Source organism: Ammodytes marinus (genome assembly GCF_949987685.1).
Source record: "Ammodytes marinus genome assembly, chromosome: 15".
Lineage (NCBI taxonomy): Eukaryota > Metazoa > Chordata > Actinopteri > Uranoscopiformes > Ammodytidae > Ammodytes > Ammodytes marinus.
The window spans coordinates 14,158,575-14,173,864 of NC_137219.1; the positions used below are offsets into that span (position 1 = coordinate 14,158,575).

Genomic DNA, 15,290 nt, shown 5'->3' on the forward strand with positions numbered 1-15,290 from the left:
CTTAAACCAACCCTGTCTGCCCCCTGCTCACCTCTAACACCGAGGTTAGTTCAGTTCTGCTCCATTAACTCAGCCGCTGTATCCGCTGCATCTTCCTGTAAAGGCTGCCCGCATACATGTACATGCACATGACCGGCGATAGATGCTCGCCAAGCTGAAATATAAACTTGACTCTTTCCGCACGACTTGACTCGACAATGCTAAAACATTAAGACTGACAACATCCGAGACGTGCGGCAACATGAAGTGCTTTAAAAATATGTAGCACACTTGCCTAAAAAGGAACATGCTCTTTACCCTGCTGTCAAACATAAAACAAGATACAACACCCACACATACACTATAGCCCTATAAAACAGATGCTTGGAGCCCCTCTGACGCTACTGTTTCACTGGATGCACTCACACTCTCCCACCCCAGCACCCGACCCCACACCCCCACCCATCCCCTCATTCTCCCTTTCTCTCTGAGGACTGGACTGCCTTTTGTTCGCAGGTCCCTGAAACCCAAGCCGTTTCGGCCGGTAACATCTTTCACTCTCCGGGCCCCACTGGAGCATTAGCTGCAACTCGATATGGGTCTTTTCAAAGCCTCGTATTATTGGGTAAATATGGGTCACTTTGGACTGGCCCATTATGTCGCCGCGGGGGGGGGGGGGGGGGGGGAAAGACGAGTGCAGGTGATGAAGACAACTGAGTGACACAGTGTGACATAGTATGACAGTGTGCGTGTCAGACTGCAATGGCCACAAGGGAATATGACAGGGGTTTTCCCACAAGTAAACAAAGTGAATTGAATAAAATTCTGTGCCACATTTCTTCCTTCGCCTTGAAAAAATATCCATGATATTCGGTTTGTTAAAACAGCAGGGTGAGTGTCGAAAGCTTTTTCTGAAGTTGTATTGTCAAAAGTATTACAGATGATGAAGTGCTTACATTATTCTTCAACCTCTACTGATACCATCTGTTATAACCCCGTTTCAAAAAGCCCATGTGTAGCTGGATAAAAACTGATCAGAGCACACACCATTTTTTCCACTTGAGCTTGGAACCGTAAATACCTGTGCAATGTCTCCTGCTAATATTAATAACAATCAGATCCTGCTGGGAACCGGAAAGTCTTCCCCACTCTGGCTGCCTGGAAAACACAGTTCAGCCCCATACCTAATTCAAAGTGAAAAGATAAATGGGGAAATGTTCCGGCGGGTTCTGCGTTATTTCCAGCTGAGAATGTGTGGTTCCTCTTTGTGTTTGGATGACTTCTGCTGCGGAACGGACGGTGTTTGGATTCTGTGGTGAAAATATCAGCAAGGTTTGGGACTCTGAAAAAGAGAAACAGCAGATAGCATATGGAGGTGCAGACTTCGTTGGGCCTCTTGTCTAGACTCCATGTGTTGGCTGGAATTGGATTAAAAAGTGCTGTGGAGGCCCGTTGTGAGGAAAGAAGGGGGCAAAAAGACTTGTAATGCTACTTAGGCTATTTCAGCAAGCAGACACTTAATCAACAGGAAAAAACCACAGAGCAATCTCAATTAGTCTTAAACAATGCTCACTGAATGTGGTTTGGCTGCTTTCACACATGAAGGCTTGACAGTTACTTTATATCACACAGCAAGTTCCAACTGCTAAACTGGCTCCTTCAACTGAACAGGAAACATGAGGCGACATATAAATGGATAGGACTTTCTGGGAGTTTTGAAGTGCGGCTGCTCTCACAATTTTCCTTCAAAGCACTGAAGGAGAGACCAGACCTCACCTGTCTGCTTTCCGCACCCTCACTGATCCAGGGTCAGCATTTGTTTTTACCTCACAAAAAGGATGAGAGGCTTTTTGGATTCAGCTTGCCATCAGAATGATTCATGACCCAAACAGAGTTGCGCTGACCTTCAGACAGTTAAACTCTTCTGAATGAACACTGAATGTGAAAATGGAATCTACATAAACAAATCAATAAAGCTTACCCTACCTGAGACTGCTCCAAGGACTGATACCTCATTAGCGATGTTTATTATAGAAAAGGAGCTTAGACTGGTGTGTTGAGTGCACAAAGAGGGCAGCTGACAAGCACCAGGGCAAGCTATATCTGAACAGAGGCTGCCCCATACTTCTGAAAGGCCAGTCATGAGGCTGCTGGATGGCAAGTGTGAATGTCCGGAAGTCTTCCTTTAGCGCTCTGCTCCGGCAGCGGTTGAGGATTCCTGGCTGGGAAACGATGGGGGCCGGTGGGTGCAGAGCCACACACCTGCCAGATGATTTGTCATTATAGAGGGGTCAGCACTCAGCTGTCACCCCCTAATCACCCATCCTACCCCCTTAAGTCAAGCCCCCCCTTCGCCTCCCAAACTCAACTCCAGTCCTCCAAAAACACCCCCTGCATTCCTCAGGCGGCTCCGGTTTCACTCACAGTGCTGCTACCCCATCTGCCCCGCCTCCCCACACTCTGCCCTGAGAGAAAATGTACCCCTGTGAGAGACACGGCACACTGAGTGCATTGTGTGGATGTGCGATGTGTGCTAATGCCCCCCCTTGTGAGTGTCTACACAGTTCACATGTGTGCGTGTACATGTTTATCTAAAAGGGCAGAGCTGTTTGTATCGATACCGACGACGAAGCGATGGAGCAGAATTTCTAGCAGTGAAGAACGTGTGAATTGGTCCAGGCTGCGGTCCAGAAACAAAACCCCCGCAGACAGGCCAAACACAGAGGACTCTCACAGGTATACTATATCTGTCAACAGCAGTCTTTCATCACCACAGGTCATAGGTCACACTCTTTTCCATCGAATGCAGCTTCCTCTGGGACGTGCGAGTGTGTGAGACCGATCCTCAGCCATTAGCCTACCCACTGTCCACCAGATTATCTCAGTGTCTGGTTGGGGGGGGGGGGTGACTTGGTGTGGTTACATCATATCCTCACGAGCCTACGGCCCCCTTATCCATTATCGTGTGACTTATCATCACCAGTCTGCCTCGCTGTATCCCAAAAAAGAGGATGAGAGGGGAGGTGGGTATCGCTAACACCTAGTTAAGGGGAGAACTTGTTTAGAGTGTTAACAGAAGCTCTGGGTGACGCTTGACATTAACGCTTGTAGAAATACATTCTCATGTGGAGTGACTGACAATCTGTAAACTCTCCTCAAGAAGGCAGCTTGTTGGTATCAGTGATAAAGACTAAGAGGTACACTTGTTTTGGGTCCATGAAAGACAAGCATTGTGGAGTTGCCTCCGATAAAGGCCTTTTGTGTAACTTGGGCCCCGGTTGCAACTTCACTTCCTGGTCCCAGAGTCACCTGTCACAGCTCATCCAGGGCTGTCTCGTGTCTCTGCCCTGCAACTCCTCTGTCTAACCTGATGGGGGCAGTAGAGGCTGGCTGACCAGCTGAGCCACAGGCTTCACACCTAACCACAGCAGCCGCAGGGCTTGGAGAGGCATCACACACCCTGCGTGCCACTTGATACAGAGAGCATCTTTCTTTCGTCTCCTGAGCTGCCACTTGATAACTCTGCCCCCTGGAGAGCTTAGAGGAAGAGGGGGTGGGGGGGCAAAGCAGACTGGAGAGGGAGGATAATGACATGACATCAGTGTCATCGTTAACCAAATGGGGCCGTAAACAATGGAAGGACATATGCTGTTCAGTAAATGGCTGCTAGCACAAGGAAGGCACACCCATACACACAGCAATGGAGCCTTGACAGCTCGATGCAACATTCTGGGAATAGAGAACCGATATATAGAGGAAGAATAGAGTTTTCCCGGGAGATGGGTTTGCCTCCACAGGTATCAGTTACCGAAGCACCTTAAGCACTTGGGAGAGGCAAAGAGGATTTCAATTAGAGAGCGAGATGAGAAAAAAGAATGGAGGGAGGGGGGGGGGGGGGGGATTCGGGGAAAACAAAAAGGCAGGGAGAGGTACAGCAGGGGGAGGGTGATAATTCATACATCATAATGGTGAAGTACCTCCTACCATGAGGTGTGTGTGGCAAGTCCCCACAGCCAAGCCCCACATGACGGGAGTTTGTTTTCTTTCTCTATCCCTTAAGAGGGGAAAATGAGCCGGCTAATCCCCCTGTACATTGGCAGGCCCTTTGCCCCCAGGGGTGAAGAGCAGGCAAGAGGCACAGAGTACAAGTCTCTTGGTGTTTGTGTCAAAAACACATACAAATCGAGTGTATGTGGATAAAGGTATGAGTACAATCACATTTAAAGTCAAAGCGTGCAACTCTAGACAGAGTCCAGAATGCTTTGCAAACCTCTACACAGATCAGAGTGACATCACCTCACCTTCCGCTGGGTGTTTACCCTCTTGCCTCTAGGCTGTGACACAAATAAACCTGGAAGAAAGATACGCTGTTAGCCTTGGAGTTCCCTGCCTGCCCCGCTGGTGTCTCCTTCACTGGCAATGGCCCGGTTTGGCCTGGCCCGGGTTCATCTTGGGAGGAGACTGCTGGTTTGTCTGGCACACAGCCCGCAGAGGGAAAACAATAACACTAAAAGCGGACCTCTCTCATATGACTAGAATACACACCAGGCAAATATTTCTCCCACTCTGTCATTCTGTAGTGCTCCCTCTTGTTTCCGCCAGCTCTTTGGGTCAGAAATGACTCACCCGCAAGTAAAAAGCCTCCAGTCAACTACAGCGTGTGCTTATTTTGACTCATACTTCAAGAGAAGATCAATATTTGCACAGATCTATGGGAGGGAAAACAATAGTGATCTGGCCTCCACCAGCTCTGTCTGTTAATGGTCTGTTTACTGAGACAGGATAATGGCTTGTATGGGAACTGGTGGAGAATCGGACTGTGGCCACACTCCACTCTGTCTCTGATGTAGTTTGTACAGAGGGGAGTATGCACCTTCAGAATATAAAAGCAACGTGGTGGCTATATGCTGTGAATGAAGATCAGGCATTCTGTAGACTCAGACAGGTTTGCAAGTCAAATAGCTGGACTTGAACTTACCCACTTTTAAAGGGCCTGCACTCTTTTGGTTATGCAAATTGTAAATCTGTGAGCTGCAGGGCTACATTGAGGCTTTCAGATCTAAGCTATGGAAACACTTGAATGGTCAGAGAAGCACTGCATTGAAGGCTATAGTTACTGGCTGTGCTAGATCTAGTAACACAGGACAGTGGCACGCGCAATGAGTGTGTAGTGAGGAAGAATGGAGGATATCAGATATCTGAGAAACCAAGTTCAGCTTTGGGTCTTGGTTATGGTGGCAAACCCAAAGTATTTGAGGGAAAGCCCTAGTGTTATGCAAGAGCCAAATAAACCATTTTTTTTATCAATAAATAGCTTTATTTGGCAAAGTCACAGAATATTTTAATTGGCTGAACGAGAGCGAAATATTTGCCTTGAGACATTATTGAATAGTAGTAAAAGTAGATCAAAGACCGCTGCTCTTGAGGGAGTTCATTTGAGGTCATGCTAACCGGCGCCTCAGTCCTCCAGCTCATAACTTAACCATCAAAGCTATGCTTGTGTGAAAGAGAGGCCTTGAGTGCATGACTATTTGAGGGCCAAGAATACGAGACCCGTCTCTCCAAGGTGCCATCACTCTGCTCCCATCAGTCTCAGTACTCTGCGACCCGGTGCTACACCTCATGTGCCCCTGTGGTAAGTAACCTCTGACCTCTCCCCCCCTGGCCCTTCCAGGCCCCGTCAAGCCCATCAGATGGATATGTGCCCTGCAGGGATCAGAAAACCTGGGATACATGGAACAACTATTTACGGTCGTTTCTAGAGATCACTCTGGAGCGGCTGTTAGAATATCACGGCTGACTTGCACTTTCTTCAAAGAGTGAGAGGAGGAAAGCAAAGGATGGAAAGAATGATTTGTATGCAATTTAAACTTCATATACTCTAATTTAGCGATGGCAGAAATGGATTCGAAAGTACTCTATGGCCCGTGTTTAGTGGTCCCCCTGACTCCGAGAGCCAAATCAAGGGTCACTGGTAGTGCTCTTGGCCAGCTAGGCAAGAGCTGGAAAGATGGAGAGGCTCAGACCTGGAGTCAGGCCAACCAGGCGGGGAGAGGCTAGCAAAGCCAGCTGCCAGGAACTGAAGGCTGTGATGGCACCACTGACTATTCTTGATATCTCCCTCCCACCAAAGCACTTAACATGCAGTATAAGCCAACACACAAACAAACAAACAGACAGATACAGACACTATTCACATAAACACGCAGACGCCAAGGGATGGTTGGAAAAAAATATAGAACACAGGCAGGAGGAGAGCATCACTCAGAGACCCATTAACCCCCTGGCTCCCAACCAGAACAGTGAGCAGGCGTCCTTTAAGTACACATTAAACATAGCTTGTGCGTGTGCGTGTGTGTTTTATGCATTACTTCTGTGTACATGTCCATGAAATGATTGAGTCACTCTAAAAGGAGACTTGGGGCAGTTTCTGGGGGATGAAAACAATTGGTAGTTCTCTGTGTTAATAAATGAAGGTTACAGAAAACTACCCATCTAACCCTTCAGTCACTAGTTTTCTGTTTCGATGGAGAGAAAGTGCTCTGAGGACTACTTCCTTTTGCATCCCCAGGAGAGTAGCTCCAGACTAAACACTCTGCTCATTCAGCTGCTCCCCTTCACCCTGCCGACAAGAGAGGGATGCTTGACAAGCTCTCCCAACAGAAAACCTCACTTTTTCCACCAATTATAGAAAGCAATGCGGAGTGGGGGAGGAGGCAAAACTTCATAATATTATACACACTGGCATTTGGCGAAGCGCATTGAGCAACCACTGTCAGAGAGAGAGATGGTCTAATTTCAGGGCGACCTGTGCCAACACAAACAACGGTTCTGGCTAGCTTTCATTGTCAGCACTTGAGGTTTGAGTCAAATTTTTCAACGCTCCGCAGCCAATTTCTCATTCCCCTATTTTTCCCCCCCATATGATTTGTCCTTGTCCAGGATCCCAGTCAGTCTTTCATCGCCTACGCAGTCAAGAGCTTTAAAAAGTGTTCTCGTAGGGAACTTACTCAGACCCAAATGCTCATCTATATTCCCAAACAAAAATAGAACATGCCTTTTTCCTTTCAGATCATCAGCATGTGTCTCATGTCCCTAGACACAGATCTTTTTTAAACCATAACGCAGGCATGACTTTATTGGTGCCCTGTATTTTGATGTATACAAGTGCTTCCATTCAAGTTATTTTCCTCACCAGGCGCAAGTCGGCTTGAGTAAAAACGCTACTGCTTCAGTCTCTGTGTGCTGGGACTCATATCACAGCCATTTTAACGTAAACATCATATGTTTCCGTTTGTGACTCCAAAGCAATATTTACTTCTGCTTTGATTTTGTTTATTAAAGGCTTTTACTGTTCAACATAAAAGCAAGGAGCCGTGGCAGGACATTTGGAGTACAGGCTGTAATGTTGCATTCATGGTCGACTCTTACTTACAGCTAATTCTTACAGCTCACGCATGGTTCTGGGTATGTGCCAGTCAATGAGATGGACAGCACTATACTGCCATTATAGAAGCCTCACACAGTCGGGGGTCCTATCCTTTGTGGCAAATCATACGCACCTATGCACATCAGGGGAGGAGCATTTGATATTGTATGTGTGTGTGAAGGGAGGCAAGATGTTGAAGTGGAAGCTGAATGTGCACTTTTGGAGGCCCCTGTTGCCTGAACATGCAGCCTTTACCCTACTCTAGTATTGAGGCAGCTGTCTTTAATATAAGAACTCGGCTCAGCCCATATTTATTCAGGTACAGCTGACGGAGAGGGAGAGACAGTGAAAGAGGCGTGGCCCTTCTTTTTCCTGGCAGCCGTGCAGCACTCCTGCGGTTTTTTGGGGGGCAAAGGGACAAGGCGAAAAAGACACCAACACTGAGACGGGGAGAGGGAGAAACAGCACACAAGGGCTGAAATAAAAAGCATGGCTCCAGTCGGTTCCGGGTTGACTGGACATCCTGTGCAAGAGACCGGCCCCAGAGGCCCTGGGGCCACCAGGGAAGGGGTGTGTGAGCTCAACTCTCCAGTCTCACTTGATGGCTGTGTCCAAGACAAATCACCAGTGGTGCTGCTGTCACCGTGCGCCTTGACCAAGACGAACAGCCATGTTTTAAAATAAGTACCTGCCCCCTCACAGCCCCTTTCACCTCATCCACACTCAGGCACATCCATATCTCCTCATATGTTCAAGCATATTCCCTTCACAGGTCATAGGACCAGAGCTGTAGTCCAACGCTCTACACAGGGGAATCACTTCTCACCCTCTCAACGCTGTCTGCCCCTTTTTCTCCTCTGCACACACACTCTCACAATGTTACCACATCACACAAGCTCCATTGTGGCCAAAATGCTGGGACTGCAATAACGGGGGTGAGTGTGAGTGTGTATGACACAAAATGTATAGGAGGTTAAGGGACACAGGCTGTAAGCATATGCATGTGCGAGCTTGATCAGCTATGTATATCTGAGCTTGCATGCACAAACCTTCAACTTAGCTGAATCACAATCTGCCAACTGCGCAGAAGTGTCAGCACTATTCCTTTGCCTTTACTTAACAGCACATTGCATCCTGGGAGTTGTGGTTGGTCTGAGGGGGCTCGTCTGTGTCGCTGCCTACGGCCTGTGCCCGTGGGACCGGTGTTCCTCACTGAACTGAACCTCATTTATCTCTGTGGCAGAGTCCTTCCTCTCCAGCGTCGGTCCTCCTGGACCCCTGAACTGCTGACACTGCCCCCCGTCCTCTTTCCTCTGAGCTCCAGCATGCGGCAAAAATTGTGAGATGTGTTTCATCTGCATATTGATCAGTCTGGCCAAAAGAAGTAGGACCTCAGCACTTCACTGAATACATAATGTAAATAAGAACCAGTTATTCTGCTTAAACCCTCCTGCAATCCTTCGAGGGAAATGTTTCACCTGAAGTAAGTGATTTTTCAGTTAATTAGTTAAATGTGATTGTGAAACTAAAGTCAATCACAACTTTTACCTGAAGAATAAAGAAGAAGAAACTAGAAAACCCTCATACTAAACATGCTGACATATTGTTCAAATTCACACAACTCAGCCAAATGAAGATTACCTTCAGGGTGGGCAGTGCTGAAAGACAATGAGCTTGCCCCAAAAGATTATGACCCAGTTTTGATCCAGTCACCCTATATAGGCAGGCGGCTCTCAGTGTGTGGGCAGGCTTTCGTGCCAGTCAGTTGCAGTGCAGATGGCTGGGCGCTGGGCTGTCTGATGGATAGCTTACATTCAGAAAGGACTGGACCGATGGCGTCCTGGATTGATTGGCCCAAAGGGGCCGTCGGTGAAAGCACTTCCTGTGTGTGTTAATGGATGCTCCTGCAGAGGCAGTGTGGCGGCTTGTGGCAGGGTGATGGTTGTTACTTCCTCTCCCTCCATCCCTCTTTCCCTCTCTCCCAGCCCTCCCCCTCCTCATTTGCTTTCACTTCTCCCAGTTAATCAAGTCGAGTGAGACGAGCCAGGCTTCCAGAGCAGACCGACTTTCTAGCATCTCTCTAACCCTACACCAAATGGTACACTACTGTAACTATGTGTGTAGTAATACAAAACTCTGTGATTTAAGTTTAATCACTAACACTTTATATTGCCCATCCCATACTTTTCTATAATTTCCAAGAAAATAACTATGTTGATATCAAAGGTCCCTGGATAGACTTCTGTAATTTTGTACAAATTAGCAGGAAAATTGAGACGCTTTTCAGTTAGTATATTTTTTTACTAATTAATTCCACTATTGTTATTCAGTGCATTGCAGGCCAGCTGAACTTTTACTTACTATTTACATGGGTTTAAATGGAGTCTTTCTTTCAAGGAAATTTAACATGAAATCAATAGCTGCTTATAATTTGACTAAGATAATTAATCTCAACGGCCTCAAAGCTTTGTCTCCATTTTTCCTATGGAACACTTGGCACCACTCATAAGGAAATAATGGACTCCATTATTCATTCACTCAACTTGACAACTGGGCTCATTCTCAATGTGAAATTACAACTCAAGTTAGTTTATAGCTTAAAAGGGAATGAAAATACAACCATCACTTGCTAAGGTAGATGTATGGACATAAGTGTGTAAATAGGTTTTTACCCAAGTCTGCCCAGCTGCTCCAGTTCAGGCACTGGGGGTCCATAGGTTTCAATGTGAAGGGGCATGTAGTGGTACAGAACTTCCTCTATCTTGGGCACAGGCTGGAGAGTCACTGACTGACGCTGAAAAAAAAGAGAGACAATATTCAAAAGTCAACACAGAACAATAAGCTTCATTGTCTATGATAAGTATGTCATGAAACACCAGACACTATGTCTATGGCACACTCAGGATGACACAAAGGAAAAAATAACTATTTGTAAAAGATGTTTATCAAACTGCAACCTTCTTGCCCGACAGGTTTTTGAAATAGGAGTTTTGTCTGACATTTTTACTTTTCCGAGGCACATCAGGTTTGATGGAGAAACCTTACTAGGACAATGACTGAGTATGTTTTCAGTGACCAACACACTGTTGGCAACTTAAAAACTGTTCCCGATCTGAACACAAGACAAACGGACAAACCATCGTACAGGAGAACTGTGGTGGGTTTGACAAGGAAATGTAATTATTGATAATAGGGACCAAGTGTACTTTGGATCAAAAACAGCTATTTCCACAGAAGCCATATAAACTGAAAGTCAAGGAATGTAGAAAAATTATTCATTTCAATTAAACTGTGTGTGTAGGATGTGCTTTGTTGGTGGGCTTTGGTTGATTACTTGGTATTGCATTGGCTTTCTATGTGGATCAAACCTGGGTGAATCTGAATGTGCCAATGGACTGTTCAACTTAAAAACATTACACTGCTTTGTCTTCTACATTCAAGACTTGAAGTGTGAAGCACTGAAAACCCTTTCAACTCATAATTACTCGAAATTGAGATTTCAGTCGGGCTACTCCAGTTCCTAATGCCCCTGACCATGGGGTTCGAGTGAGAAACCTGATACTTCCTAAAGAAACTGTAGAATTGTTCGATTTGGGGCTCTGCCATCAAAGGGGAATTTCCACACAGCGTCACACAGCTACAGACCACTGTGTTTTCACCAGCATTAATCTAATGAAACTCAGAAGATGAGCCACAGTCACGAAACAAACCTGGAATTAAAAAGATGTCTAAACAAACACTGACTATTGCAGTAAGTAGCAAAGGAACTCAGAGACAAAAGGAAAGATAAAAAGATAAGAGAGAAAGCAAATAAAAGAGTAGAGGGGGAGTATAAACAACAGAACACAGAGGGGAGCTGATGAAAACCAAACTAAACGAGTAACATGTGCCCCACGGCCTCAGACCGCCCGCCCTCACACAGGCTTTGGCCCATGCAAGAGCACCAACGGGGAAATAAAGCAACCAAAGCTGAGCTGCACAACATGGCGGTAATGGTCCTAACCAATTGTAGGACAGTTTAACAGACAACAACAACAAAAAAGCTTCCCATAATGAAAACCTTTTCTTTAATCTAAATGATAGTTTTTCATGTATTCCGGGATTTATATTAACCTGCCTCATCAACTTCTACTTCAGTGTGATTTACTTCATTTCCCAATAGGGATGGGTGTTATGACAATATATACAGTTTATTGCTAGATATGAATTTGTCTACATTCAAAGAATTTGTAAAACCATTTATACAGAAAGACCTCCGTAATATATCTGGTTGCATTAGACCACTGTAGGCAAAATACATTCCACTCAGCATATTTTATCTGTAAAGAGTTCAACAGTACATCAATATAAATGAACATACTGAGATACAGGATTTTATCCCTAACAGACAATCATATTTCCCAGAATGACTTTCAACTACCTTACTTGAACGAGTCTGAACCTGCGGTATTCAGTGATGATTTATACATGCAGGTGGGGGAGCAGCGGGGATAGCGACAGTGGCAGGATATTATCACAACGAGTGAGTTTTTTTCTCAAGATAAGAAATACTCAGGGTTGAACATCAACTCAATACACAACACTGTCTTTTGGCAGCATTGCCTTATGCTTATGAAACTAATGCTTCTGCAATAATAAGGATTGTTTCTTTTCCATGATTCTCTGATTCCTTTTTAAATAATACATCTAAAATCACATCAATCTCTTGCTCCTTGACTGTAATGAAAACCCAAATTATGTTGCAAATAATAAGAAACACAACACCCAATCAAATAATGGCCCAAAGAACAGATGGGTATTGCCCAGAACTGCATACCCTGGCTTGAGAATACTATTGAAACGCTTTAGATTTTTTCTTTAAAAACACAAAAACACTAGACACATACTTTTCTATGGTTTTCATTCAACCTTTAACCCCAAGGTGCCAGTGATCCTCCATCCATTCCTATCCGTTCATCCAACACAGTGGAGCCCCCCACCACAGGGCTAATGAAACCCAGACTGGCCAACCAACCCAAACCCAGTCACTCTCCCTCACTTTCACACTCCTTCAGTCTCTCCATCCATCTTCTTTCAAACTTTCAGCACTGTTTAACTCCCCTACTGCGCCAATCAAAGAGACGCACAGGGACGATGGGGGGCGGAGGGGGGCACAGAGGAAGAAATGTCCACAGCGGTGGAGTGGTAGAGAGAGAGAGCGAGAGAGAGAGGGAGGCAAATTGGGAGTTGCAGATAGCTAAAGGGCAGTAAATCACATTTTTTAAACAGCAGACAGAACAGAGCCAACCCCCCAGTCTAGAGAACATTTCTGTTGCATTCCTCCTCAAGGGCACCTTGAAAACTGGCAGAGACAGAATGACACAAATGTATACAGCATAAGCATACACAGGATCAGACTTTACTATTCTAAATATATTCACAATAAAAGTGTAAATGAATGTTTTGTAGTACATTGTGCAAGCTTTGATTCAAGACAAGCTGTCTGACTGCAATGTAATGTAACGCAGCTCAAGAGTTTTGCACTCTCAGTCCTGCTCTGTCATCCACTCCAACTGAATATACTGGGAAATCACAAACTCATCACCTTATATTAAAAGCGCGTGCAAATTACATATGATTTTTTAATTCCAAAGGTGAAAGAAGGAAACAGAAAGGAAGCTAGAGGTGGACTCCCAGCCAGGCCCAGCAGAGCAGAAATGGCTGAGGGACTAGGGGCTACAGAAACAACACCACTGGAGGAGCCAACACAAACATCTGCTTTTAACATCTCAGAGGCCCATCTCACTACCTTCACAACGATATGTGTGCCCTTCATGACGCTTTCAAGTTTCTGTATAACTGGTATTTAAGGCTCGTATAATGCCCCTGTGACGCTAAAATGAAACTCTGGGGGCCATCCATCTTAATAAAACCGCAGGGAAGGATGATTTGAGGAAATCACCATCGCGCCAGAGGGAGTAGTCCTCCTTCTCCTGGTGGTTGTGATACAGTTTTGGATATAGATACAGTTTTGGTGATGTAGTGATAACAGCTTCAATTTCTAGAAGTGGTTTTAAAAGGTCAATTAAAGAACTGACTGTCCTTGTGTTAGTGGAGGGACAGGTGTGATGTCTTTGAAAACTGTTAAGCACTCTATGCCTCTGGGGGGGGGGGGGGGTGGATTCAGCTTGTGATGTGCCACTACTCCCTTACCACTGCTGTCCATGTAAACAGTACCATTGGGGAAAGCAACAGGGTTAACCCAACTGACGGAGTGATACGGCAGACGTTTGTGTGACTTTTATGGGACAGGGGTCTCATAAAAGTCGCATTACTTTTTAGGTTTGAGAAGTCCGTCCCTGAGGCGTAAAGCCCAGTGTACCAAGGCCCACATTAAAAATATGATGGATCGGGTCTTTGTCAAAGGTGCTTCTACATTTTTAAACAATTTACTTGTCAGGTCTGATTTTTTCACTGTTTTTATGCAACATTTATTTATTTTATTACATGACAATGATACCCACTGTGAAGAAATACTTGTACTACTGCTTTCATGTTTTTGCCATTTGCACCTTTAAATTTAGATTATAAAGTAGTATTTGAGTAATGTTCACAAAGTAAATCTCGATCAAAAGCTCATTGGTAAAACAGCTAAAATCACGGGTCAGCACTAAGAATACAACCAAAAAACACATCCTACACGCACGCACACAATACAAACACACCGAAAAGCGCACACCCACTGCATGGGCATCAGCACTCTCCAGGCCCCACATCTCTCCTGACTTTGCAGCTCAGCAGGACACATCAAGGTCGCCAAGAGACTAACCTCTCCATCAGCACCTCCCAACCACATCCACACACACACAGACAAACACACACACACACACACAGAACCACATGCATTGACTTGGGTCTCCTGAAGGTTTGGGGACCCACAGCTAACTCAAGCAAGTCTCCAGAGGCAGATAGGCCATTGCTGCTAATGCACAAAGTGATAATGAGAACAATAGAAAGGGAAATAGCAATCAGCATTGTATATGGGATCAAATTGATAATCCTTGTTAGGTGCCAGCCTAGTGCCGTCCCATCCTCAGCCCTCACTTCCACCTTCTGCCCTGGCGCTGCCAGTGCTTCTGTATGGATAAAGAGCTTTGGGCTGCCCACTGGCCCACTGTGCAGCAGCAAGTAGCAAGTGTAAAAGCTGCTGCTCAAAGAGTGCCTCCCCTCGCCTTACAAGTTTAAATATAACTGCCTGACCAGTGGCAGCTGCCCCAGCGCAAAGCCCCTAAAGCTGACAACTCCTTTTTCCGCTGGGCTGGACCAGCCTGTCCGTGGGCAATGCTTGCTGAGGCCCACCTAAACAAGGCCAAGCCAGGGGCAGGGGTAGAGGTGTGAATGCCCACATGTGCTGGTGCCAATCAGGGCAGCTGGTTCTTTTTACCCCCTGAGCTGACCCCCTCTCTATAAGCCCCTGCAGCTATCAACCTACATGCCAGCAATCCAATAAAAAGTAAATGTGTGAGAGGGCAAGGGGTAATGGGCTCTCCCACATAAAACCCACCGACATTGGTTTGTGAATTCTTTATAATTCAAAATTAATAAAGATTGACCCATTTATATAATGACAAGCAAATATCTGTTTGTTATTATTTGGTTCAAGAGTGTGAATCGAGGAAATGAAAATAACACTGAGGACAGTAAAAGAGTGAGTGGGGGTTGGGGGAGTACATAGCATCAACTTTGCAGGTAAAACAGGTTAGGCCAGTCAGCCAGTGTAAAGTAAAGGAAAGCTTGGCCTGCGCTGACGAGTATGTCTACCGGGTAGAGGTCACTGTAGAGGACAACTTAACGAAGTAAATCAGGCCTGAGTAAACAAACTCACAGCATGAGCATGGTTGTG

General features: G+C 45.6%; 1 protein-coding gene across 1 annotated transcript in view; it reads right to left on the reverse strand.

Annotated features, from left to right (window-relative positions):
- mnat1 (MNAT1 component of CDK activating kinase) overlaps positions 1-15,290 on the reverse strand; it is a 37,022-nt gene that overhangs the window by 1,949 nt on the left and 19,783 nt on the right. Inside the window, exon 7 of the mRNA XM_080042853.1 lies at positions 10,081-10,202. Coding sequence (XP_079898979.1) covers positions 10,081-10,202 — 122 coding nt within the window. The remainder of the gene's footprint in view (positions 1-10,080; positions 10,203-15,290) is intronic.